General features: G+C 43.7%; 1 protein-coding gene across 1 annotated transcript in view; it reads left to right on the top strand.

Moving 5' to 3' along the window:
- The first annotated feature begins 1,584 nt into the window (after positions 1-1,584).
- LOC109904584 (actin-histidine N-methyltransferase-like) overlaps positions 1,585-27,070 on the top strand; it is a 45,545-nt gene continuing 20,059 nt past the window's right edge. Inside the window, exons 1-10 of the mRNA XM_031787901.1 lie at positions 1,585-1,706; positions 12,208-12,338; positions 12,533-12,625; positions 14,100-14,248; positions 14,885-14,957; positions 15,138-15,394; positions 22,734-22,792; positions 23,364-23,478; positions 24,605-24,679; positions 26,736-26,902. Coding sequence (XP_031643761.1) covers positions 12,236-12,338; positions 12,533-12,625; positions 14,100-14,248; positions 14,885-14,957; positions 15,138-15,394; positions 22,734-22,792; positions 23,364-23,478; positions 24,605-24,679; positions 26,736-26,902 — 1,091 coding nt within the window. The 5' untranslated portion in view covers positions 1,585-1,706; positions 12,208-12,235. The remainder of the gene's footprint in view (positions 1,707-12,207; positions 12,339-12,532; positions 12,626-14,099; positions 14,249-14,884; positions 14,958-15,137; positions 15,395-22,733; positions 22,793-23,363; positions 23,479-24,604; positions 24,680-26,735; positions 26,903-27,070) is intronic.

The following is a 27,070-nucleotide window of genomic DNA, read 5'->3' as shown; positions in this document are numbered from 1 at the left end:
TCTCGTTGGAAGTCGATTTTGAAGAGATAAAAAGTATTCCTGGAGTGATTGAAGCACGTCAAATGAATCATGTGGTGAATGGTGAAAAAGTGAAGAGTCTATCTGTTCTTTTTTGATATGGAGTCTCTCCCTACTCAAGTGCAGTTAGAGTAGATTAACTACAGAGTCAGAGCATTTATCCCAAGAACAATGCAGTGTGATCATTTTAAAGCTTTTGGTCATGTATCAAGTGTTTGCAGAAGGGAGAAGCCGATATGTCAAAGTTGTGGAAAATAAGATATGTGTTATAAAAGTAATGAATATGTGACGTTGTAATTGCGGTGGGAACCATGAAGCCACATCTTTTGAATGCCCCACAAGGGTGAAAGAGAATGAGGGAGCCAAAGTCAGGGCTGTACAGAGCATTTCATATGCAGCAGCAGCTGTGAAAAGAGTTGAGGGTTTGAATGGTGCATCAGAAGAGTCCATGGTGGTGGATAGGCCTACACTGCAGGATGCCAGCAGGATCCTGACATTTTAAAGGTTAAGAAGGTGGACTTTGTGGCCTTCATAGCTATGGTAATTAATGGCACTGCCAAGGTGGAGAGAAGGTCCAGGAAGATAGAAATCATAGTGGATGCAGCAGAGCGGTTCCTGGGGCTGAAAGATTTCTCAGTGAAGGAGTTACATGGAATATTGGCACAAGCCGTACCACCCTCTCAGGTCCGAGAGCCGTATCACCCTCTCAGGTCCGAGAGCCTGAGAAGGGAGATATGGAAAAAAGAAGTGGGAGTTTTGTTTGTTTGGCAATGTGCTATTTTTATTGGGGTGGTTTAAGTTAGTTTCACTATTACCTGTGGATTTTTTTCAGGGGGGTTCAACCCGTCCAGTTGGTGGCAGCAATACACCCTCGTGGGTTGTAGTCCGCCATAAAACCCACAGAAGAAGAACAATGCTTGAGTTGGAGCTCCTTGTCATGCTGTTTAGTATTGACGAACATCAGCAACATATCCTGCTTTACTCTCCAAATCCCTAGCCTAATCTACGCGATCGGAGTGACTCCGCCCTCGGCCTTAGATTTCACCAACACCTTGAACACTCTCAGTACAACACTGCACTCTGAACCTTTACTCCCACTACTCTACCTCCACCCTTTCCACCAATAGATCCACCCTTTCCACCAATAGACTCATCCCGCACTCTAAACTCACACCTCCTACCTTTCCATTCATCTCTGCTCCAGTCACAATCAAATGTTGCTCAACCACCTCCATCGGATTTCACGCTCTCCAAAACCGCTTTGTAAGACTTTTAAAGCGACCCGCCGGAAAAATAACAATTTATGATACTTTTAAATCCCCCTGAAGTAAACGTCCAATCACAAACCACGAAGGGATGGTTTTTGTGTTGACGTTCCGAAGCCAAACTGCCATTCGCGAAATCTGATCATGTTGACCAATCCGTACGAAGAACCCGTCAAAGATGTGCCAATAGGCAGAGACATGAAGACGCGCACACTTTCCAACAACCAATACAAATCAAGAAAGATAACATTGTTTACGTGGGTGTAGAACGTTTGTGATCCAATCAAATCGTTAGAAAAAATATGTTACATTCGTGGCTCGCCCAAGTCAACATCCATGTTAGGTTTTGCTCCCCTACCTTGTGCAAGAGGCTTGAATTCCAGTTTGACAGGAGAGGAACTAGCTACTGTACTCAATTACAAGGTAACTTAGTTTATAAAGCAAGTTATTAGCAATTATGTGCATGCAATTACTGTTTGATATTCCTAGTCATTATGCTTGCCATTTAGCTAAAGCTTTACCTGTCACTCCTGCATTGCGGCGCAAACGTCGCTGTCATATTTGCGAGCCAAGCTAGCTGGTTAGCTAACTAGCAAGTGTGTGTTATAATTTTGCCTTTCAAAAACACTATTGTTGCAGGTTGTTTTCCATTTCTATATACTAAGGAGCGAGAGACCTTAACGTACTAGTTTGATAATCACATTCCACGATATGTTTCTTGGACAAGGGACATGAATGGGCTCGTCTGCTACAGTACACTGTAAAACCACGACTGTTAGCCAGTTTGATGGCGTGATTCGGTTGGCTCCCTAGATAGCTTGACAGACTTAGCTGAAAAGCTAGCTAGTTCAGTTGGTCTGGGAAATTGTTTTAAAGTGAACTGTTGTTGCCAGTGAGTGTCAACAGCTTTCTAGCTATCCTGCGAACTAGCCAGTACAGTGGAATTGATTAGCTAGTTTAAAGCAACAAGCTTCCCTGAGGGAAGTCAGGATGAATAAAGCCCTTTTTATAATGTTCAACAATCCTGGATTGGTGGACAGCTTGTCAAAACATCAGACTGTTACCATGGTTACTCCATGCTCTCAGTCTGAAAAAAGTTGCACAAAAAAAAATGCACGTCTCTACAAGGCAGAATGTTGAATAGAGTGATATTTAAACCAGTGGAGGCTCCTCAGAGGAGTAAGGGGAGGACCATCCTATTGAAACATTTAGAAAGTTATCCTTTTTTAGATACAGCTGTACTATACATTCACGTCACCAGCTATTTTCTGTCCTCCTCTGGGTACATTGACTTCAATACAAAACCTAGGAGGCTCATGATTCTCACACCCTTCCATAGACTTGCACAGTAATTATGATGACTTACAACTGACGTCCTCCAACCTATCAGAGCTCTAGCAGCATAACCTGACATGTTGCCTATCCAATCAAAGGATCAGAGAATACAGCTACTACTGCAGTGCATAAAATGTGGTGAGTAGTTCACTCAGAGAGGGAGGCCAGTTTTGAACAAATTAATTTCTTCAAAAATTAAGTTGAAGCAGCAGCAAGAGAGCTCCATATTTCATTATTTTTTTCACTTACTTAGCTAGCTAATTTAGCCTACTCAAACACCCGGCTAAAACAGAGAGGAATGATATTTATGTTAGCTTGCTGGCTAAGGCTAACCAATACACCTTGATAGCTAGCTGGCTAAGGCTAACCAACACACCTTGATAGCTAGCTGGCTAAGGCTAACCAACACACCTTGATAGCTAGCTGGCTAAGGCTAACCAACACACCTTGATAGCTAGCTGGCTAAGGCTAACCAACACACCTTGATAGCTAGCTGGCTAAGGCTAACCAACACACCTTGATAGCTAGCTGGCTAAGGCTAACCAACACACCTTGATAGCTAGCTGGCTAAGGCTAACCAACACACCTTGATAGCTAGCTGGCTAAGGCTAACCAACACACCTTGATAGCTAGCTGGCTAAGGCTAACCAACACACCTTGATAGCTAGCTGGCTAAGGCTAACCAACACACCTTGATTACTCCAATTTGTATCTTGACCTGTGCACCTACGTTATAAACTTGAATTTTTAGGCTAGGTTGTAGCAACCCCACAGTGCATCCGGAAAGTATTCAGACCCCTTTTTCCACATTTTGTTACGTTACAGCCTTATTCTAAAATTGATTAATTTCACAAAATTCGTCATCAATCTACGCACAATACCCCATAATGACAAAGTGAAAACAGGTTTTTAAACATTTTTGCTAATTTATTAAAACAAGAAAATGTAAATACCTTATTTACATAAGTATTCAGACCCTTGGCTATGAGACTCAATTGAGCTCAGGTGCATCCTGTTTCCATTGATCATCCTTTCTACAACTTGATTGGAGTTCACCTGTGGTAAATTCAATTGATTGGACATGATTTGGGAAGGCACACACCTGTCTATATAAGGTCCCACAGTTGACAGTGTATGTCAGAGCAAAAACTAACTCGTGGCTTGGAAGGAATTGTTCGTAGGGCTGTGAGACAGGATTGTGTCGAAGCACACATCTGGGGAAGGGTACACAACAAATGTCTGCAGCAAGGTCCCCAAGAATACAACGGCCTCCTTCATTCTTAAATGGAGAAGGGACTTGGTCAGGGAGGTAACCAAGAACCTGATGGCCACTGACAGAGCTCCAGAGTTACTCTCTGGAGATGGTTGTTCTTCTGGAAGGTTCTCCCATCTCTGCAGCACTCCACCAGTCAGGCCTTTATGGTAGGGTGGCCAGAGGGCAGCCACTCCTCAGTAAAAGGCACATGACAGCCCACTTGGAGTTTTCCAAAAGGCACCTAAAGGACTCTGACCATGAGAAAAAAGATTCTTTACTCAGTACTTTGTTGAAGAACCTTTTAAAGAACCTTTAAACGTAATAGAGCTAATCACAGGCAAAATCCTAGAGCGAACTTGGTTCAGTCTGCTTTCTAACAGACACTGGGAGACATTCACCTTTCAACAGGACAATAACCAACTGTATGTTGGTTGTGGAGATCCAGCCAAATGGAGGGTCCGACAACAATCAATAAATAGTTCCCTCTAAAAATCAATATCACCCCTCCATTTTGTGACTTACAGTAGGGTAGTTTAGGTTTTGGAACTTTGATTCACTGATGCCTCATTTGGTCTGGTTGGTCCTAATGGATGCATACTTGATTGTGTTGGTGGAGGATTCTTGGCAGCCTTTCAAAAAGTGTCAAGGGCCAGAGCTAGTGAACAATAACATGGCATGCTAGTGGCCAAAACCACTGAAAGGGGGTCAAAGCCTTTGTCCATTTGAGTGGAAGAAGAGGGTTGGAGTTTAGCCTGCACACTGTTTAATTGGGATCTGAATGTCACATTTAGGCTGTCCCAAATCCCAGACACCAACAGTGATGTTTAATATCACCCAAGTGATTCCTTTCTACAACACATTTATAAACTCAGCAAATAAAGAAATGTCCCTTTTTCAGGACCCTGTCTTTCAAAGATAATTTGTAAAAATCCAAATAACTTCACAGATCTTCATTGTAAAGGGTTTAAACACGGTTTCCCATGCTTGTTCAATGAACCATAAACAATCCATGAACATGCACCTGTGGAACGGTCGTTAAGACACTAACAGCTTACAGACGGTAGGCAATTAAGGTCACAGTTATGAAAACTTAGGACACTAAAGAGGTCTTTCTACTGACTCTGTATAACACCAAAAGAAAGATGCCCAGGGTCCCTGCTCATCTGCATGAACGTGCCTTCGGCATGCTGCAAAGAGGCACGAGGACTGCAGATGTCCGTACTGTGAGACGCCTGAGACAGAGCTACAGGGAGACAGGACGGACAGCTGATCGTCCTCGCAGTGGCAGACCACGTGTAACAACACCTGCACAGGATCGTTACATCTGAACCTCACACCTGCAGGACAGGTACAGGATGGCAACAACAACTGCCCGAGTTGCACAATCCATCCATCAGTGCTCAGACTGTCCGCAATAGGCTGAGAGAGACTGGACTGAGGGCTTGTAGGCCTGTTGTAAGGCAGGTCCTCGCTAGACATCGCCGGCAACAACGTCGCCTATGGGCACAAACCCACCGTCGCTGGACCAGACAGGATTGGCAAAAAGCGCTCTTCACTGATGAGTCACGGTTTTGTTTCACCAGGGGTGATGGTCAGATTCGCGTTTATCGTCGAAGGAATGAGCATTACACCGAGGCCTGTACTCTGGAGCAGGATCAATTTGGAGGTGGAGGGTCAGTCATGGTCTGGGGCGGTGTGTCACAGCATCATCAGACTGAGGTTGTTGTCATTACAGGCAATCTCAATCAAATCAAATCAAATGTATTTATATAGCCCTTCGTACATCAGCTGATATCTCAAAGTGCTGTACAGAAACCCAGCCTAAAACCCCAAACAGCAAGCAATGCAGGTGTAGAAGCACGGTGGCTAGGAAAAACTCCCTAGAAAGGCCAAAACCTAGGAAGAAACCTAGAGAGGAACCAGGCTATGTGGGGTGACCAGTCCTCTTCTGGCTGTGCCGGGTGGAGATTATAACAGAACATGGCCAAGATGTTCAAATGTTCATAAATGACCAGCATGGTCGAATAATAATAAGGCAGAACAGTTGAAACTGGAGCAGCAGCACAGTCAGGTGGAAGTTGAAACTGGAGCAGCAGCATGGCCAGGTGGACTGGGGACAGCAAGGAGTCATCATGTCAGGTAGTCCTGGGGCATGGTCCTAGGGCTCAGGTCCTCCGAGAGAGAGAAAGAAAGAAGGAGAGAATTAGAGAACGCACACTTAGATTCACACAGGACACCGAATAGGACAGGAGAAGTACTCCAGATATAACAAACTGACCCCAGCCCCCCGACACATAAACTACTGCAGCATAAATACTGTAGGCTGAGACAGGAGGGGTCAGGAGACACTGTGCGTTACAGGGGAGACATCCTCCTCCCTCATGTGGTACCCTTCCTGCAGGCTCATCCTGACATGACCCTCCAGCATGACAATGCTACCGGCCTTACTGCTCGTTCTGTGCGTGATTTCCTGCAAGACAGGACTGTCAATGTTCTGCAATGGCCAGCGAAGAGCCCAGATCTCAATCCCATTGAGCACGTCTGGGACCTGTTGGATCAGAGGGTGAGGGCCATTCCCCCCAGAAATGTCTGGGAACTTGCAGGTGCCTTGGTGGAAGAGTGGGGTAACATCTCACAGCAAGAACTGGCAAATCTGGTGTACTCCGTGAGGAGATGCACTGCAGTAATTAATGCAGCTGGTGGCCACACACACTTTTGATTTTGACCTCCCCTTTGTTCAGGGACACATTATTCCATTTCTGTTAGTCACATGTCTGTGGAACTTGTTCAGTTTATGTCTCAGTTGTTGAATCTTGTTATGTTCATACAAATATTTACATATGTTAAGTTTGCTGAAAATTGACAGTGAGAGGAAGTTTATTTTTTTTGCTGAGTTTATATATTTGTTGGTCAGTCCCTGAATGCTGTTGAATGATTAAAAGCCTCCCATTCTCTGTTGTCACCCCCCAGCCACTGTTGTCAGTCAGCCTGACTAAACTGAGTTAGGACGTCACACCACGTATCTACCAAAGTGATTCCTGTGAGACTTTACCTTTTGCATTAGATTTTTGATTTATAATCTCAGTGTATGTCACTACTACATGCATGTTGTTAAAAGGATTTAGGAGACTCCCATTCTCTATTCTCACTCCCCCAGCCACTGTTGTCAGCCTATAGCCAGAATGTTAAGAACAGGAAGACCGCATAACGGCAGGCCGTCACATGGTGCTGTGACAGCTGTCCTCCTTGGCCCTGCACCGAGCTCTTGGCTAGGCCATATAGGGTCCATCTCAAATGGCCAGGGCCCATAGGACCGTTTGGAATACACCCATAACCATACAAGCAGCTGTCCTACTGTGTCTTATTTATCCTCCGTCCCCAATATTACCTGGAATAAGCCTAAATTGTGTGGCAGCATCAACTGTATTTCAACTGGCACATGTATACAGTGGTGCTGCTGTGTCTATGAAAGGCAGTCACACTCGGTGCCCATTTATTTCCCTTCAGAGCAGATGTGCTGTTGGAAAGTAAAGTTTCTTGCTGCCAAAAATGACTTTGAACTGTTGTGATTGTGGTTGAGTCTCGGATTTCTTTGCCCTTTGCGAGCAGTTGACAAAGTGAGAGCGAGAGGGAGGATATCAGAGGAGGCTGGTGGCATGCGCTATAGGAGGATGGGCTCATTGTAATTGCTGGAATAGATTCAATGGAATGGAGGCAAATGTGGTTAACATATGTTGATGTTTGATACCGTTCCATTTATTCCCTTCGTCTTTACAATGAGCCCGTCCTCCTATAGTTCCTCCCACCAGCCTCCTCTGAGAGGAATAGGGTTTAAAAGGTGACAGAAAGTGAAGAGGGAGCGAGAGAGGAAGTTAGGGTGAGTGAGTAGAGAAGGCTGGACTTGAGAGGGTGAGTAGAGAGACGAAGAGGGAAGGGAGCGAGGCAGCTGGAGAGGGGAATGATGAATAAACATGACTCCTAAAATGTCCACATATGTAATGCTAACTGAGCTTTGACACTACTACCATGGCTATTTAAAGCAATCAGTATGCCAATATGAAGGACATAGCAGCCTAATACTGTTAAAAAATTAAAAAATAACTTCTTGTTTCATTTTTACAAAAGATGAAGTTTCATTCACCTGAGGGCAAGTTCCATGGTAATGGATTTACGCTGAGATTCAGATGTTTCACTTTAAAATGTATGCCAAAGAAAAACCATTTGATTTCAGTTTAACAAACCATACAATTCTATGCACAATGACTACTTTTAACAATTTGCTAATTTGCCAAAAACACATTTACTGGACGGACTGTGCAGAAACAAAGTTCATTTTATTTACTTTGTTTGTCGTTTGTGCATAGAGGTGTATGGTTTGTTAAACCTTTGAAATGTTTTTTTGCATACATTTCAAAGTGAAAAATCGGAATCTCAGCGTAAATCGGAATCGGAGTCCTGCAATTCTATACATTTTGTTTTAAAGCTAATTTGCTGCAATTCTACACATTTTGTCATGCTTATGTGTGTTTATGCTATCTGAGTGACTAAAACATTATAACAAAATCAATGGGGGCCACATGCCATGACATTTGGGGAATTTTAGATTCTCCCTGACTGTCTAGTTTTGATTTTGGTGATTGTTAGTCCTCAAAAATGATCGGATTTCAAAAAATATATATTGCCCCATTATCTTTTCTACATATTTTATATCTGGTTGTAGTCGTTTTAAGTTTACACAGAATTAAAAAATGTAATAGCAGTGGTGGTGCACAACTGCATGAAAGGGAAACACTGAATGGGTTTATATCATTCATTGATAAGTCCAAAATTGAATGTAGTTAGTAGAGATTGGCCCTTTTAGTGATAACAATTGACAGCAATTACAGAATACAGGTTTTAGGAGCCCCAGAAAAAAAACATTTTTAAGATTGAGATAAGCTAAATTGGGCCTACATAGCTGTGTTTACACAGGCAGCCCAATTCAGATATTTTTTTATCTGATGTGAAAAGATCTGATGTGATTGGTAAAAAGACCAATTAGTGGAAAAAATATCAAAATTGTCTGTTTGTGTAAACACAGACTATGAATCATAGCTACTTTTGAAGCTCATCTCCTGAACCTCTACCTTGTCCTTTCTTTCTGTGCCACCACTTTTGCATACTACCGAGGCTGCGGGAAAGCGAAGAAATCCTTACAAAAATCCTTAATACCAAATAAAAAATTCCAGGTAGCACAGCAAAATATGTAGGCACATATGCCCTGAAAATTGTAGCATTGTAGAGCCCTGTACATTGTCGGTTTACTAGAGTAGGCCTGTGACATTGGACCACAGGCATTGTACTGTAGTTTCTCTCTCTGTGTGACACCATGTTTATTTCTACTGACTGCTTGAGGCTGTTTTAATCTGGCAAAGGCACAGGTTACCATGGCAATGTCGTTTACTGGTATTCTTTTGCATGAGACGCTCATCTCGCTCACTACTAGACTGAAAACTAAGTAGAACATTCTAGAATGTTTACACTCTCAGATATTCACTGTAAAAAAAAATAAACACCCACAAATTATTATTTATTAACTGGTTCCACAGCCTTTTTTGTTTACTCAACTTTTCAGTCCAAGTGTTACCTGAACAAAAAAATAAAATGTTGCCCCAAATTTATCTCCAATTTGAGAAGTCAATTTAAAATACTATGTTTGCTCAACTTGTCTCAATTGTTGGATCAGCTATTAATTATTATTTGGGCATCTTAACTAAAAATATCTGTGCAACTGTTTACATGCACATAAGCTGTGCTTTTAATATACAATGTTTTCAACGTACATATTTGACACACGTTAACATACATTATTACATTGTTCATTTATACAGTCATTATTATTCAACATGTCCTCACCTGGGATTTGAACTCACATCCTCTTGGTTCTTGGCATTCTGACCTTCCTGCTACGCCACCACATCTGTGTCATTATTAGGTAATCTGACCTTTCTCATCATTCATTTGATTTATTATTTGAGCCATTTGAGGTTTTTCCGTATAATTGTCTACTGTTGGTGGAGCATATTATTCTGTTTTAATATTACTCCTTAATCAGTTTGCTAAATATTTTTTAGACTGTATTTTTAACAGAGCTGATATTTACTTTTTGAATACGTTTTGAACTCCATCATTGACACACAAGGTGGTGTCGCAGGAAGATTGGAATGCTGTGAACCAAGAGGTTGTGAGTTCAAATCCCAGGTGAAAACATTGTGAATAATAATGAGTCTATAAATGAACATGCACAATGTAATCATGTGTGTCAAATATGTATGTTGAAAACATGTGTATGTTGTGGTGTATCTAGTTCCACTGCATAAAAAGTCAATAAAATATACATTTCTAATTGAATGAACATATGAGACAATTTGTGTAAACAAATCCTTTTAAGTGACTGAATTTTTGCCTACGTTTCCTCATGTTGGAGCTAAGTTTGGGACAACTAAAAATGTCAAGTTCAGGTAACACTGACTGAAAAGTTGAGTGTAAAAAAAAAAAAGTAATAATAATTAAAGGCTGTGGAACCAGTTAGTTGAAACAACTTAATTTTTTTCCAGTGTTGGTTAAGCCTCTGGAATTTAGATTATGCATTACAGTCCCCACCTGTTGTACTGGGGAGTCTACTCCACACTTGCATAAGGACAAGGTTATCAGCCAAGAACTGCTGGTACACCATTTTTAGCCCAATGCCCTTATCAGCATATCAAAATGTGTTAATCAGGATGACATAGCAGAATAGTATAATTATTCTTTCAGTTTTCTCAGGAAAGGCTTGTTGACCTGCAGAAACACAAACAATGGGTTTACAGGATACATACCGGATACTTGGCTAATATCATAGTAGTCTGTAATGATGATGTAATGTCCTCTCAGTTCAAGTATTAAAGCACAGTTGAATGTTTTCTCTTGAGAAATCTGTGTGTGATTTCTATATAGGCACCTGTTCTTCCCCTTAACTATCAAGAGTAGATGTGGGATTGATCTTGAGCCAATATGAACAAAAATATCCTCTTGTTTTACATGCCCAGCCAACCACTATGCCTTGAAGCTTCGACATTAAAGGGATGCTTTGGGATTTTGGCAGTGAGGATACCATTTTTATGTCTCTTTCTAGTATGAAGGAAGTTAGAGGTAGTTTCGTGAGCCAATGCTAACTAGCGTTAGCTCAATGTCTGGATGTACTAGCATGCCAAAATCCCTAAGTATCCCTATAACTCTGAAGGCATTGGCCCAGTTTAGATTTTGCAGTGCCTTGTGCCCTCTAGTGGCCATTGCATGTAGATACAACTTTTGTTTGTGCTCACACGTGCTGGGAATGGAACTGGGTCATTAATAGTATAGTACACACCGGAGCATGTTTTTATTGGACAAGTTCATGTAATTTGTCCCTCACTGCTTCAGTTCTTTTTTCTTCGTCTGTGAATACGACCTGCACAAAAAAATCTGGTTTGTTTTGATTAAGAAATGTTTATTCTCTTCCTGTCTCTCTCAAGAATTCACTTTAGATGAGTGATTGACTTAGTGCTGTCTGTCTCTCCTCCCCTGCCCCTGCCCTGCTCTGACCAGCTGACTTAGTGCTGTCTGTCTCTCCTCCTCAGCCCTGCTCTGACCAGCTGACTTAGTGCTGTCTGTCTCTCCTCCTCAGCCCTGCTCTGACCAGCTGACTTAGTGCTGTCTGCCTCTCCTCCCCAACCCTGCTCTGACCAGCTGACTTAGTGCTGTCTGTCTCTCCTCCTCAGCCCTGCTCTGACCAGCTGACTTAGTGCTGTCTGCCTCTCCTCCCCAACCCTGCTCTGACCAGCTGACTTAGTGCTGTCTGTCTCTCCTCCTCAGCCCTGCTCTGACCAGCTGACTTAGTGCTGTCTGCCTCTCCTCCCCAACCCTGCTCTGACCAGCTGACTTAGTGTTGTCTGTCTCCTTCTCAGCCCTGCTCTGACCAGCTGACTTAGTGTTGTCTGTCTCCTTCTCAGCCCTGCTCTGACCAGCTGACTTAGTGCTGTCTGTCTCCTTCTCAGCCCTGCTCTGACCAGCTGACTTAGTGCTGTCTGTCTCTCCTCCTCAGCCTTGCTCTGACCAGCTGACTTAGTGTTGTCTGTCTCCTTCTCAGCCCTGCTCTGACCAGCTGACTTAGTGCTGTCTGTCTCTCCTCCTCAGCCTTGCTCTGACCAGCTGACTTAGTGTTGTCTGTCTCTCCTCCTCAGCCTTGCTCTGACCAGCTGACTTAGTGTTGTCTGTCTCTCCTCCTCAGCCCTGCTCTGACCAGCTGACTTAGTGTTGTCTGTCTCTCCTTCTCAGTCCCTGCCCTGCTCTGACCAGCTGCACCATGGGAAGGAAGAGTAGAGTGAAGACTCAGAAGTCGGGGACAGGCGCCACAGCCGTGGTCTCTCCCAAAGAGATGATGAACCTAATCTCAGACCTCCTACAGAGTATGTTCCAACGCTGCGTCCCAAATGGCAACCCATTTCCGCTATATAGTGTACTACTTTTGACTAGGACCCATAAGAATAAAATGCATGTTCCATTGAGAGTTCTTAGGCTTGATCTGTGTCTGGGAAACAGGCTTTATGTGATTTTTGTAGCTATATAACTTATCGTGTGATATGCATGTCTATCCCATTAGAATGCAGCAGTGCTGCCCCTTCTCCAGGGAAAGAGTGGGAGGAGTATATCCAGATACGAGGACTGGTGGAGAAGATCAGGAAGAAACAGAAAGGTAGGCTGGATCACAGACACACACACAGACAAACCCTAATTCTAACCCTAACCCCTAAGCCTAAAATAGCCTTTTTTTCTAAGTGAGGACCGGCAAAATTTTCTCACTTCTCTGAATTTTAGTTGGTTTACAGTTCTTGTGAGGACTCCTGTTACTCACAAGCAATGTTCCCTCTAAGCTGTGCGCAGGCGCGCACCTCCTCCGGGGCTTCCTCGCAGAATAATTATCAGCCCACATAGAGAAGCATGAGATTGAACTTCACTCAACTTTCTAGAGTTTTCCCCGTTAGTTAACACTATAAACGTTTCCCTTTACTGTGGGAATTGTGATCGAATCAACACAATATTAGCCACTTTCAATGCAACATACCGAAACAAAGTGAACTATGCAAGAAATTCTGTTGTAGGCAGAACGGATCAGAGTAGGGTTCTATTGCATTGACACATATGACTCAGGCCCGTACTCTACACAGATCGGTGCACCATAACCAATCAGAGCTGCAGTAGGCCTATATGCAAATAGACCATTGCCATATGTGGATCTGTGCCATTTACTTTGAACTGGACTGTGTTTACAGCATGAGCGGTCGACAGTAGATGTGCTTGTTTTGAGATCAAAGCAGAGGCTGCATGTAGCCATGTGTGCACATTCGTACATTTGTTCATATCCTTTGCTAGTTAGTGAGTTATTAGCCCAGTTATAGATCATGTGTGGTCAGCAATGGGGGAGTTATTGCTTCCTACAAGTGCATAAAATGTGTGTATTTCTAGCCATCTTTGAAAAGAGAGTAATGTAAATAGCTTTTTTTTGTCTTGAAAGGACAGTGTTGTATTTTGAGACAGGCTTGAATAAGCTATGTAGCCAATAGGCAGAGGGTAGCATAATTCTTCTGATTCTCTGTAATAATGTTTCATTTTATTTTGTAAAGTGGTTTCTTGCATTAAACAACACAACATTTTCAGTCACCTTGTCTGAAGGACAAGTGAATAAATAGGTTAACGTCAAGCCCTGTATGTTTTTTATGGAATGTAGACCTACGTTGAACACAGAAGGATCGAACAGGTTTTTCCAACGTAGGCTGAATTAAATAAATGCTATTTTCCATGTTATGGGATGCATTTTCTCCATTGTTTTTGATGGTAGGCCACTCTGATAGGCCTTCATTATTATCAAATAGCCACAGTAGCCTACTTGACTACTGCTAAACTGTAACTTAAAGCGGGTACAGCCTGTGTTCACAGTAAACGCACACCGGAAGTTGCACATCATATTCACAACATTCAAGTTTTTGGCTCGGCACACCTGAGATTTGCTCAGTGCCAGAAAATGTTTTGAGGGAACATTGCTCACAAGTATAGTATGTGTGTACACACACACACACAGAGAGAGACAGAGAGACATACAGCTTGATTTGAGCCATGGTCTATATAGTTTAAATATGAATAGTTGAATCATAAGTGTGTCTCTCTCTAAGGTATCTCTGTGATATTTGAGGGCAGCAGAGAGGAGTTCTTCCCGGAGCTGATGGCGTGGGCTCAGGAGAGTGGAGCTTCCTGCGAGGGGGTTGAGATCGCTAACTTCGCTGGCGAGGGCTTCGGCCTCAGGGCCACCAAGGACATCAAGGTGGGTCCATACAACTGGACGGACTCTGTTCCTGGCAGTAGTCGTCAGGGTGAAACATCACCTGGGTCGTTTTCATTAAAGGGACATTTCACCCGGGATCTGCCACTGGTATATAGTCATTACTGTATTAACAACATTAGGTTTTTGTCATAAACATCAGAATTATCCAAACCATAAGCTAGACCAAGCTTATTTTAATTTCACTGGTAGAATCAGGAAGTTTAGACTTTCTGTGTATTTGTCTGCTCATAGTAAACCCTGAGGTGAAAATTCCCTATTAAACCACAACATTACGAAACATTTTAGCAACTGAAATGAGAGTTTCTCATTGGACAAGTGCAGGTAGTGCCTCCCTGTTTCGATTAGGAACCAGAAATAGAATGACAGTTCCAGTTGGTGTTCTTGTTATTAGTAACATTTGAAAATGGCTGCCACTTATAGCTGATCGAACAAGCAGAGCTGTTCTAATGATGCCCAGGTGCTCTGTGTCTTGGTGTAAGTTTAATCAGTGACGTAACACTGTCGGAAGAGTTTAAAAGCACAATGAACACTTCCATTCCATTAATCCTGAGGTAGACTGAAATCACCGGGCCAAACTTTTCTCCCATATGATGTCATTGTCCATTTTGTTCTCAGGCAGAGGAGCTGTTTCTGTGGATCCCCAGGACGATGCTGATGACTGTGGAATCAGCCAAGAACTCTGTCTTGGGTTAGTGGAAATGTTAGGCCATTGTACTGTGATGCCATCCTACCCTTCATTGACTATAAGGCTTTTGTCCTCTGACATTTGAACCCCCCCTGCTGTGTCCTCCCCTAGGGCCCCTACACACACACACACACACACAAACACGCACTCTATTATTTATGTAACTGTCCCTCTCCCCCCCAGGTCCCCTGTACAGCCAGGACCGTATTCTCCAAGCCATGGGTAACGTGACCCTGGCCCTCCACCTGCTGTGTGAGCGGGCTGACCCCTCCTCCCCCTGGCTGCCCTACATCAAGACCCTCCCTGGGGACTACGACACCCCCCTATATTACGAGGAGGAAGAGGTACACCACCTGCTGTCCACTCAGGCCATCCCGGACGTCCTCAGCCAGTACAAGAACACTGCACGGCAGTACGCATACTTCTACAAGGTCATCCAGGTGAGTGGCAGAAAGGTACTCAGTCACACACTGGATTTCTGAAGAAACAGTCATGTTCTAACTGTTTCTGCTATTCACTACTTCTACAAAGTCATCCAGGTGAGTGGTAGTGCTCTGTCCCTACAAGGTCATCCAGGTGAGTGGTAGTGCTCTGTCCCTACAAAGTCATCCAGGTGAGTGGTAGTGCTCTGTCCCTACAAAGTCATCCAGGTGAGTGGTAGTGCTCTGTCCCTACAAGGTCATCCAGGTGAGTGGTAGTGCTCTGTCCCTACAAGGTCATCCAGGTGAGTGGTAGTGCTCTGTCCCTACAAAGTCATCCAGGTGAGTGGTAGTGCTCTGTCCCTACAAAGTCATCCAGGTGAGTGGTAGTGCTCTGTCCCTACAAAGTCATCCAGGTGAGTGGTAGTGCTCTGTCCCTACAAAGTCATCCAGGTGAGTGGTAGTGCTCTGTCCCTACAAAGTCATCCAGGTGAGTGGTAGTGCTATGTCCCTACGAAGTCGTCCAGGTGAGTGGTAGTGCTCTGTCCCTACGAAGTCGTCCAGGTGAGTGGTAGTGCTCTGTCCCTACAAAGTCATCCAGGTGAGTGGTAGTGCTCTGTCCCTACAAAGTCATCCAGGTGAGTGGTAGTGCTATGTCCCTACGAAGTCGTCCAGGTGAGTGGTAGTGCTCTGTCCCTACGAAGTCGTCCAGGTGAGTGGTAGTGCTCTGTCCCTACAAAGTAATTTGGTATTTTATATTAATAGCTGCGTTTCATTGCATCTACAACCAAATATGAATTCAACACTACCCTGAACAGATTGCAAAACATTGTGAGCAGAAAGGACGCAATGCTGTCTGTCTGCACAGGTTTTGCACAATATGAGGTGCTGCTGACTTTGCAAAAATCCTGAAACATGTTTGTCATGGGTATGTGAAACAGACAATCCTCTGTGTGTGTGTTTTCCATGGATAGACAGGAGTATAGATGTGTGTGTGTTTTCCATGGATAGACAGGAGTATAGATGTGTGTGTGTTTTCCATGGATAGACAGGAGTATAGATGTGTGTGTGTTTTCCATGGATAGACAGGAGTATAGATGTGTGTGTGTTTTCCATGGATAGACAGGAGTATAGATGTGTGTGTGTTTTCCATGGGCAGACTGAGGAGTAGAGGTGATTTCATTATTTCTGTGATATGTTTTTGTGCCAGACAGTATTCATTGTCCCCCGCGACGATGAAACTGGGGAGGGGAATGTGGATCTGTCTCGTTCCGTCCGTTCGTATGTTAGTCACACTAGATATCTGACAGCACTTGCCCGATTCTGACGACATTTGGGTCAATGAAGTGTCTTGCCATAGAGATCTGGTATTTACAAAATTACACTGATTGGCCCGTTTCAGAGCCCAGTTCTTAGGGACTGTATGGTCAAACCCTCAGTTCTAAAGCCTGGTATGGTAAGTTGATTTATCTCCTTAAAGACTCAGCTGTAGAACATTCACCTTGAAGCCAGGTATAGAGTAAATCTCTGGGCTGGGTTCATTTGGCTCGTGTTAAAAGTCAGGACTCTTTCTCTCTCTCTGTTCTGTCTTTCTCTGGCCCTTCTTCCTCGTCCTTCCATCACTCCGTCTCTGCCCATCCACCTATCTGTCAATGTGTGGTGTGCTTCGAGGCGTGCTTAGCGAGAGGGATCAGGTTTTAAGAGGTTTCCAGCTGTAGGGAGATGAGGAGAGCAGCTGCAGAATGGCCTCTTGCACCCAATTTCACAAGTCCTGATAAGCTGCCAGTAGCATAGAAAGTGGCAGGGAACTTGTCTTTTAAATACCACAGTAACCAACAGGGGGAGCTTTTTACCTCTTACAGTCTGAACCAGTGGTATTCAAACTCAGCGGGGACCTAATGTTTTTCTGCCAGAATTTCTGGGATCCCATTTTTTTTTCACAACAATTTCTCGTGACCCGACCCCAAATCTAATGACACAACCTTAAAAATAAAAAACATTTTCATTACTAGGGATGCGTCCTCTTATCAGAATGAAAATAAACCAATAAATACATTTACTAAAAAAAATAATGTTTTCTTCAAATGATCTTTCTCAAAAACGTTTATATATTGTTCCATACAATAATCTGTATTCTTAATTTGTTGCCTATCCCACTGCTGTTCCCCTACAACTTTAATACCACTGGTCTGAACTGAAGACCACTCCTGTGTGATCGGTGGATACATCCTATATAGTGCACTACTTTTGCTATTCCTTATATACTGTCGGGCACTGAATTTGAGAAGGGTCCATGGGGCTCTGGTGAAAAGAAGTTACTATATAGGGTGCCATTTGGGATATGGTGTTTGTAGATGTGTACCATTTACCACAATACAACACATTATTTATTCACATTTCATCTTTCACAAGGTTCCCAAGCAAAATATGACTCAAATCTCAATGAGAGCTGCATAGTATTATAAAGGCTTCATAGATAGAACATTCACAATGGTTAAATGGCCAATGGTGCTTTTCTTAGGGATTGATGCCAGTACCTCTACTCTCCATAGCTATTTAGTTTGAAAGGTCCAGTTTGTCTGTAGGTAGGTAGCTGTACCTTCAGTCAGGAAAACGGAGAGACAATGTGATTACATTTTATTATGATTTAGAAGAAACGCAAGACAAATTGTGATGCAAATCTCTCTCCCAGTATGCTAATTTGAAGTTATTAACTGACATGTTTGCTTTCCCTTTGATCAAACCAATGAAGACTAGGGATGCGTCCTAAATGTGACCCTATTCCCTATATAGTGCATTCGAGCCATAGGGCTCTAGTCTAAATGTATACACTATGTATTGAGTAGGGTGCCATTTGGGACAGAGACTAGACTACTCTAGGTTCTCTAGTCTCTTTATCAAAGAAGGAGAAATAAAAAATAATATTTTTCTCCAAATGATTTTCACTTTCTTTAGTTGGGATGCTTTGTGTCTGACTCAGTCATCAAATAACTGTCAATTAGGGAAGAGAACAACATTCACATTACTGTCAAGACATGAAATATTCATGATGGCAATAGTTCGTTTGTCATTGTCTCTTGGTTGATCTGGACTGGTGTGTGTGTGTGTGTGTGTGTGTGTGTGTGTGTGTTGACATGTTTTTTGATGAAATGTTAGTTCTCAGTTGAACGAGATGGTTTATTACTAGTCCTTGCTAGTACCCATTCATCAAACCATATTTAAGGCATGTCATTTTAAACATATTTTCAATGTGCTTCACATACTCTACAAAAAGTAAACATGTCTAAGATATACTTTTATTTTTGTCAGGGATCGTACATTTCACTTGCTAATTACTCATTAGTAATCTAATATTAACCTTGAATGGAGTACTCATACCAATCCCTGCTATCTAGGTGAAGCATTTTGGTTGCTTTTGTCCCTACAATATTTGCTTTCATACAATTGACTGAATTAAGCAGAAGAGTGAATCATAAAGTGGGTGCTACTTGACAGAAATGTGCTGTTTTGTTGCCTTGACAGACTGCAGGTGGCCTGTCTCTGAAAAGACAGTACCATCATTACCACTAGATGGTAATGGTGAGTTATAGGTATAGTTGGGTGTCTGTTACCATATAATAATACTGATATCATCACATTATTAATAATTATATAATAAGTGTTATACTGTAGCTTTAAACCAAAGACCCAATAAGCAACCACAAGGAAACAAAACAACTGTGGTAATGATAATAAAATAGAAGGTGAGTGGTGGTTCCAGCAGCATCAGTAATATTCTAATGAAGATGTGTTGGAAGCCTCATGGCCATGGTGTTGTAGTTGAACTCTCCTTCTGGGTTGATTTGAGCAATGTATTCTTTAGAGGGCGTGTTTGTGAAAGGTGTGTGTACTGTCCATATTTCCCCTCTTCACTACATCTCCTCTCAGCCCCTCCCCCTCTCCACACTCCCTCTCACATCTTTGCTCTTTCTTGCTCTCTCCTTTTGTTCTCCTCTACTTCTCCCTACTCATCCCTCCCTCTTTTTGAACCCCCCTCCTTCTTTCCTCTGTCATGTCCTCTGCTCAGGTTGGGAGCCGGTGACAATGTAATGACTACTGTCAATGTCAGCCTCTCTCTCTCTCTCTTTTCCAAGGCGGGTGGCCGCAGATGACCGGGCTGGAAAATTATGTTGTCGCATTGGCTTTGAATTGAATTGACCTGATTGTACCTTCTGTACATGTTTGAGTGGCTGGGACTACCCCCCCCCCCCCCCCACCCCACCCCACACACACACACAGTCCTCTTGTTAGAATTGGGTAGTCAGTCAGTGAGTTTTTAATGCATGTGTCTCCTATAGATATTCACCCCCCTGTGAAGGTGGGATGGGATAGGCTGTTGTCAGTGAGTGTAGCAGGCCATCTGAAGTAGAACCCAGTGAGTGTAGCAGGCCATCTGAAGTAGAACCCAGTGAGTGTAGCAGGCCATCTGAAGTAGAACCCAGTGAGTGTAGCAGGCCATCTGAAGTAGAACCCAGTGAGTGTAGCAGGCCATCTGAAGTAGAACCCAGTGAGTGTCGCAGGCCATCTGAAGTAGAACCCAGTGAGTGTCGCAGGCCATCTGAAGTAGAACCCAGTGAGTGTCGCAGGCCATCTGAAGTAGAACCCAGTGAGTGTCGCAGGCCATCTGAAGTAGAACCCAGTGAGTGTCGCAGGCCATCTGAAGTAGAACCCAGTGAGTGTCGCAGGCCATCTGAAGTAGAACCCAGTGAGTGTCGCAGGCCATCTGAAGTAGAACCCAGTGAGTGTCGCAGGCCATCTGGAGTAGAACCCAGTGAGTGTCGCAGGCCATCTGGAGTAGAACCCAGTGAATGTAGCAGGCCATCTGGAGTAGAACCCAGTGAGTGTAGCAGGCCATCTGGAGTAGAACCCAGTGAGTGTAGCAGGCCATCTGGAGTAGAACCCAGTGAGTGTAGCAGGCCATCTGGAGTAGAACCCATTGGAAGGAAGAGTGCCTCTCCAGGTATCTGTCCATCGATCTAACCTTCCACAGGCTGGTAGCAGGCAGGGCCCAGCCCAGGATCAGGCCTGGCTGCTGGGCTCCACGTCGACACTACACCTCTCCCACTAGGATCCATCTGCTAGTCTAGACGCTTATCTTTTAATGGCTGTCAGAGCAGAGCAGGACGAGGCTCAACGCTGCTCCTCCATCCCACTACACTTCTTCTCTGTCAAAACCAGGGGGAGGGAGGAGGCTGCAGTCTACCTGGGGTATTATTCCATCCCCTGTCTTCAATATTTGGGGACTCCCTGTCTTACTGTGGGTTCCTTCCTACTGAACTGGAGTCTTTTTGCTGCAGCTCACTTTGCATGTTGGGGAAGCACAGGTGCTCTGCTCTCTCTCTCCATCTCTACTTATCCCTCTTTCCCCCCTCCACCACACCCTTATCTCCCCCCACCTATATCTCTTTCTAGCTGCGTATTGTACTAGTCCTCTCCCTCCACCTCTACCTCCTGCTAGGTTGGAAATGAGCCCTTGGAGGCATCCAGTGTGGGGCTTTAAATGTAGATTTCTGTGGCACCGGTGGTTCTCTAAATTGATGAAGCACAACACAACACATTAAGTTGACAGTGATGTATGGGGGGCTAACGCCACCCTAATCCTCACACCGCTGACGCACACAAACGCTAACATACACCACGCTAACATACACTGTTTTTAGGATGTTAGGCAGCAGCATGATGACATTTCACACACTGTTTTTAGGATGTTAGGCAGCAGCATGATGACATTTCACACACTGTTTTTAGGATGTTAGGCATCGTCAGGATGACATTTCACACACTGTTTTTAGGATGTTAGGCATCGTCAGGATGACATTTCACACACTGTTTTTAGGATGTTAGGCAGCAGCATGATGACATTTCACACACTTTTTAGGATGTTAGGCATCGTCAGGATGACATTTCACTGTTTTGTGTTTTTCTTTCCCTCACTCCATTTCTCTCCATCTGTTCTTCTCTCTCCATCTATCCCTTTCTTTCCCTCACGCCATTTCTCTCCATCTTTTCTTCTCTCTCCATCTATCCCTTTCTTTCCCTCACTCCATTTATCTCCATCTTTTCTTCTCTCTCCATCTATCCCTTTCTTTCCCTCCTCACTCCATTTCTCTCCATCTGTTCTTCTCTCTCCATCTATCCCTTTCTTTCCCTCACGCCATTTCTCTCCATCTTTTCTTCTCTCTCCATCTATCCCTTTCTTTCCCTCACTCCATTTATCTCCATCTTTTCTTCTCTCTCCATCTATCCCTTTCTTTCCCTCCTCACTCCATTTCTCTCCATCTGTTCTTCTCTCTCCATCTATCCCTTTCTTTCCCTCCTCACTCCATTTCTCTCCATCTGTTCTTCTCTCTCCATCTATCCCTTTCTTTCCCTCCTCACTCCATTTCTCTCCATCTGTTCTTCTCTCTCCATCTATCCCTTTCTTTCCCTCCTCACTCCATTTCTCTCCATCTGTTCTTCTCTCTCCATCTATCCCTTTCTTTCCCTCCTCACTCCATTTCTCTCCATCTGTTCTTCTCTCTCCATCTATCCCTTTCTTTCCCTCCTCACTCCATTTCTCTCCATCTGTTCTTCTCTCTCCATCTATCCCTTTCTTTCCCTCCTCACTCCATTTCTCTCCATCTTTTCTTCTCTCCATCTATCCCTTTCTTTCCCTCACTCCATTTCTCTCCATCTTTTCTTCTCTCTCCATCTATCCCTTTCTTTCCCTCCTCACTCCATTTCTCTCCATCTGTTCTTCTCTCTCCATCTATCCCTTTCTTTCCCTCACTCCATTTCTCTCCATCTTTTCTTCTCTCCATCTATCCCTTTCTTTCCCTCACTCCATTTCTCTCCATCTTTTCTTCTCTCTCCATCTATCCCTTTCTTTCCCTCCTCACTCCATTTCTCTCCATCTGTTCTTCTCTCCATCTATCCCTTTCTTTCCCTCACTCCATTTCTCTCCATCTTTTCTTCTCTCCATCTATCCCTTTCTTTCCCTCCTCACTCCATTTCTCTCCATCTGTTCTTCTCTCTCCATCTATCCCTTTCTTTCCCTCACTCCATTTCTCTCATCTGTTCTTCTCTCTCCATCTATCCCTTTCTTTCCCTCCTCACTCCATTTCTCTCCATCTGTTCTTCTCTCTCCATCTATCCCTTTCTTTCCCTCCTCACTCCATTTCTCTCCATCTGTTCTTCTCTCTCATCTATCCCTTTCTTTCCCTCCTCACTCCATTTCTCTCCATCTGTTCTTCTCTCTCCATCTATCCCTTTCTTTCCCTCACTCCATTTCTCTCCATCTGTTCTTCTCTCCTTTTCTCTCTTCCTCACCTTCAATTTCCAGACTCATCTGACCACCAGTAAACTGCCCTTGAAGGACGCCTTTACGTTCGACGACTACAGGTTGGTGTGTTTCTGTCTGCCTGCTTTATAAATGGCTTTCCTCCACCTCCCCTGTGTGTGTGTGTGTGTGTGTGTGTGTGTGTGTGTGTGGGTGTTGGCCTGCTTTTTAAATGGCTTTCCTCCACCTCCCCTGTGTGTGTGTGTGTGTGTGTGTGTGTGTGTGTGTGTGTGTGTGTGTGTGGGTGTTGGCCTGCTTTTTAAATGGCTTTCCTCCACCTCCCCTGTGTGTATATTCTCATCTGCATAAAACAATATGCACATTTTCCCACCAGAGATGTTTCCATCAAACTGGTAAAAGTATGTGGGTGATGAAATAGTGCACATAAAAATGACTTTTGCCATTAAATTCCTATGTACCGAATGTAAAAATACAAGTTAAAAGGTTTTCTGTCGATATGATGATTAATACAGTATATCAAAATGTGCATTTCCACCTCCATTTCTCTAATTTATTTTGCCAACACAAAAAGATCCCACCGTGTCGAACGAACACATTTTCTGTCTGCTTTTATCAAATTGTGACCAGCATTTCATGTTTTCATCAGCCGGTCGTGACTTTTAATCCCTATAGATGGGCGGTTTCCTCAGTGATGACCCGTCAGAACCAGATCCCTACAGAAGACGGTAGCCGTGTCACCCTTGCCCTCATCCCTCTCTGGGACATGTGTAACCATACCAACGGCCTGGTGAGTACTACAAACACCCTACTACATACGTATTAGATCACTATTGCATGGCTGAAGCACGCCTATTGCATGGCTGAAGCACGCCTATTGCATGGCTGAAGCACGCCTATTGCATGGCTGAAGCACGCCTATTGCATGGCTGAAGCACGCCTATTGCATGGCTGAAGCACGCCTATTGCATGGCTGAAGCACGCCTATTGCATGGCTGAAGCACGCCTATTGCATGGCTATTGCATGACTGAAGCACTACTGCACACTTCCCACTATTTGAAAGGTTTTAAATTATTCTGAAAAATAATTATAGATTTGAGAGAAACCACACAGACTGTGTTTTCCTCAGTTGATTACGCTTATCTCATGGGCATCTGTTACTTATTTGAATCATTTGGCTTTGATTGTGTTTAGTGACTGATTTGTAACAGAGCAATAATATCCCCTCCTTTAGTATGCATGTTAACTGCATTTACGCCCCTCAAATTAGATATGTTTTTGTGAAGACCCGATACATTGCTGAAACAAGTCATTTAAAGACTGAAATGTCTTTCTGTATATTCCCTTGGTGTTTGTTTAATAAAAATAGGTTACAACTTCCAACATATTTCCACATTTTATTGCTGTTCTTTAGCTCCAGTTCCTTGAGTATGTTGTTATTCTCACTGGTGATAATTGTATGGGTTCATTCAATGTCCTTCATTTCTGCCTTTTTGTGTAAACCTCTCACTAACTCAGAATCTGGGGAAGTATCTGTATTGATACAGACCTTGATTATTTATGCTAAACTAATACATTCTTACAATTTTAAATAAATGTTCTTATTTTGTTGGTTAGTCTTGTTATTAAAGGAATGGATGATGGATACACAGCTCTTTTAATACTAGGAGAGAAGCTGGTCATGTATTATAAAATAAATGTGCTGCAAATTGTATGGCCAGTCAGTCAGTGAAGAAGCTCCCAGAATTCACTGCAGCGCTAAAGTATAACTACTCTATTCATTTTGACTGTACAGTTTGTTTTGATTTTTAAATATGTTTGATTAGTGGCTGTTGGAAAAACCTAATTGAAGCGAATCAAGGACTGGTTCAAATCAATCAGTGAATGGATGAATTACAGTTTGTGTGTTGTTCAGATCACCACTGGTTACAACCTGGAGGATGACCGGTGTGAGTGTGTGGCTCTGCAGGACTACAAAGAGAATGAACAGGTGAGTCGGGGCAGGGTAGCATGGACTCTTTAGCTACTATACAAATTGTCCAGGGGTGTACATGTACACCAAGCGGCCTCATGCTACAGAAACAAGAGGACCCTGCCCTATGGGCCATGACTTATTTGAACTATACATCATGTTGGGTTGTGTAAGATCTGATTGCATCATGTATGTCAATCAAAAGGCAGTTGGTTCTAAATCAACTGTCAACTCCCTCCATCTGGGTTACTTTTAACAGCCACAACAGTTCCCTAAATGAATGTTGCAAGTATCTTCTTTTGTTTGTTTCCTATGTATTATTTGTTGTCCATCACACAGTTCAGAGTTCAATTGTATTCTGCAATTTGAATGAACTCGACCTTGATAGCCAGCTGTACAAGTCAAACACACTCCTGAAAGCTCAAGCTGTCTGTAAAGCCATACTCTGTAATTGATTCAGTCTCTGGCCTGAGTATCACTAGTTGTGTTGTAGGGGTGACATTATGTTCACCTCTGAGAGGCCTTGACAGACTGGTTGACTGTTGTTGATGTTATGTCAGGGAGAAGGCCATGCCAGAGCTGGGTGTGAGTCAGCTGGACCTAGCCAGGCTTAACGGTCCAACCCTCTGCTCTAAAGCAGTGTGTTATTGTTTCACTCCTTCCCTGTCACTTACTCACTGGCTGCATCACAATTCTCCACCTTTTACAGAAGTATGCACTTCCACACTCCATGTCATGGATTTAAAAGCATAGAATTGGTGTAAGCATTGCCTGGAGGGAGGTTTGAATAATTTGTGTAAGCATTGGCTAGAGGGAGGTTTGAATAATTGGTGTAAGCATTGGCTGGAGGGAGGTTTGAAGAATTGGTGTAAGCATTGGCTGGAGGGAGGTTTGAAGAATTTGTGTAAGCATTGGCTGGAGGGAGGTTTGAAGAATTGGTGTAAGCATTGGCTGGAGGGAGGTTTGAAGAATTGGTGTAAGCATTGGCTGGAGGGAGGCTTGAAGAATTTGTGTAAGCATTGGCTGGAGGGAGGTTTGAAGAATTTGTGTAAGCATTGGCTGGAGGGAGGTTTGAATAATTGGTATAAGCATTGGCTGGAGGGAGGGTTGAAGAATTGGTATAAGCATTGGCTGGAGGGAGGGTTGAAGAATTGGTGTAAGCATTGGCTGGAGGGAGTTTCCGCAGCTGTTAAATCCATACTTTGGGAGAAGGCTGGAGAATCACGACACAACCAACCTCTATTGCTCCCTCTTCTACCTCCCACTCCTCTCTCTCACCCTCTGGTGCTCCCCCTCCCTACAGTATGGAAGTCCACCTCTTTCTCTTTAGAATGGGAATTATTTGATAAGATTCAGAGAGACCGCAGGGGGTAGGGTGACGGGGAATGGAGCGCTTGATCCCATGATTCCTCTGGCAGATATCACCATCCGGCCAAAGTGCCCTGAGCTCACAGAGTGTGTGTCCCAAATAGCACCCTGTTCCATATATGGTGCTCTACAGGTCTACGGGCCCTGGTCAAAAGTAGTGCACTACATAGGGAAAAGGCATTTGAGATGCAGACTCGGCCTGAGCTCACAGAGACACAAACCACTAAGCTACATTTACCTACTAAGCTTTATCACTCCTCCTCCTATCTGTCCCCTGCCCCTACCCCTCTCTCCAGCTTTCCCTCTCACCCGTTCCCTTCTGCTATCTGTAAATGTGGATGTAATATGTTGGAGCCATACGGGTGTGGTGTGGGGATTCTCTGTGCTCCTGTGAAGCTTCCACTAGATCAGACATGATATCATGGTTATGAGGGAAAATGGTAGAGGGAATAGGAGGTGGAATGTTCACCACATTGCTGAGCCAACCCATACCAACGTACAATAGCCTTTTTAGAGGTTGAGTTGGAGTCCGATGATAAAGGGGAAGTTCAGCTATCTAGTGAAGTTTGAAGAAAGCCACACCATGCATAACAGTTACTCCTGGCCCATATACTTTCAGCAGGGGGAGGAAGCAGCTAAGATATAAGTTGTAAAATACTGAACCATCCCTTTTATGTTGAGTGGCTGTTCTCTTCTCTGTCCTCAGATCTACATCTTCTACGGGACGCGATCCAACGCTGAGTTTGTGATCCACAACGGCTTCTTCTTCCAGGAGAATGCCCATGACAGAGTCAAGATCAAACTGGGGGTGTCCAAGAGTGAACGGCTGTACGCCATGAAGGCGGAGGTGCTGGCCCGCGCTGGCATCCCCTCGTAAGTAGAGACACACGCATACACACAGGAATCCCCTCATAAGTAGGGAGGGGGGGGGGGAAGTGGTAGGGAGGGAAACTGGGAGAGGGGTAGAGTGAGAGAGAAATAGATGGTATCTCTCAATTATGTCAGAGATGGAGGTAATTTCAGGAAGGCAATATTTTCCTG

Source organism: Oncorhynchus kisutch, linkage group LG14, assembly GCF_002021735.2.
Source record: "Oncorhynchus kisutch isolate 150728-3 linkage group LG14, Okis_V2, whole genome shotgun sequence".
Lineage (NCBI taxonomy): Eukaryota > Metazoa > Chordata > Actinopteri > Salmoniformes > Salmonidae > Oncorhynchus > Oncorhynchus kisutch.
This window is presented reverse-complemented; position numbering and strand designations above follow the sequence as displayed.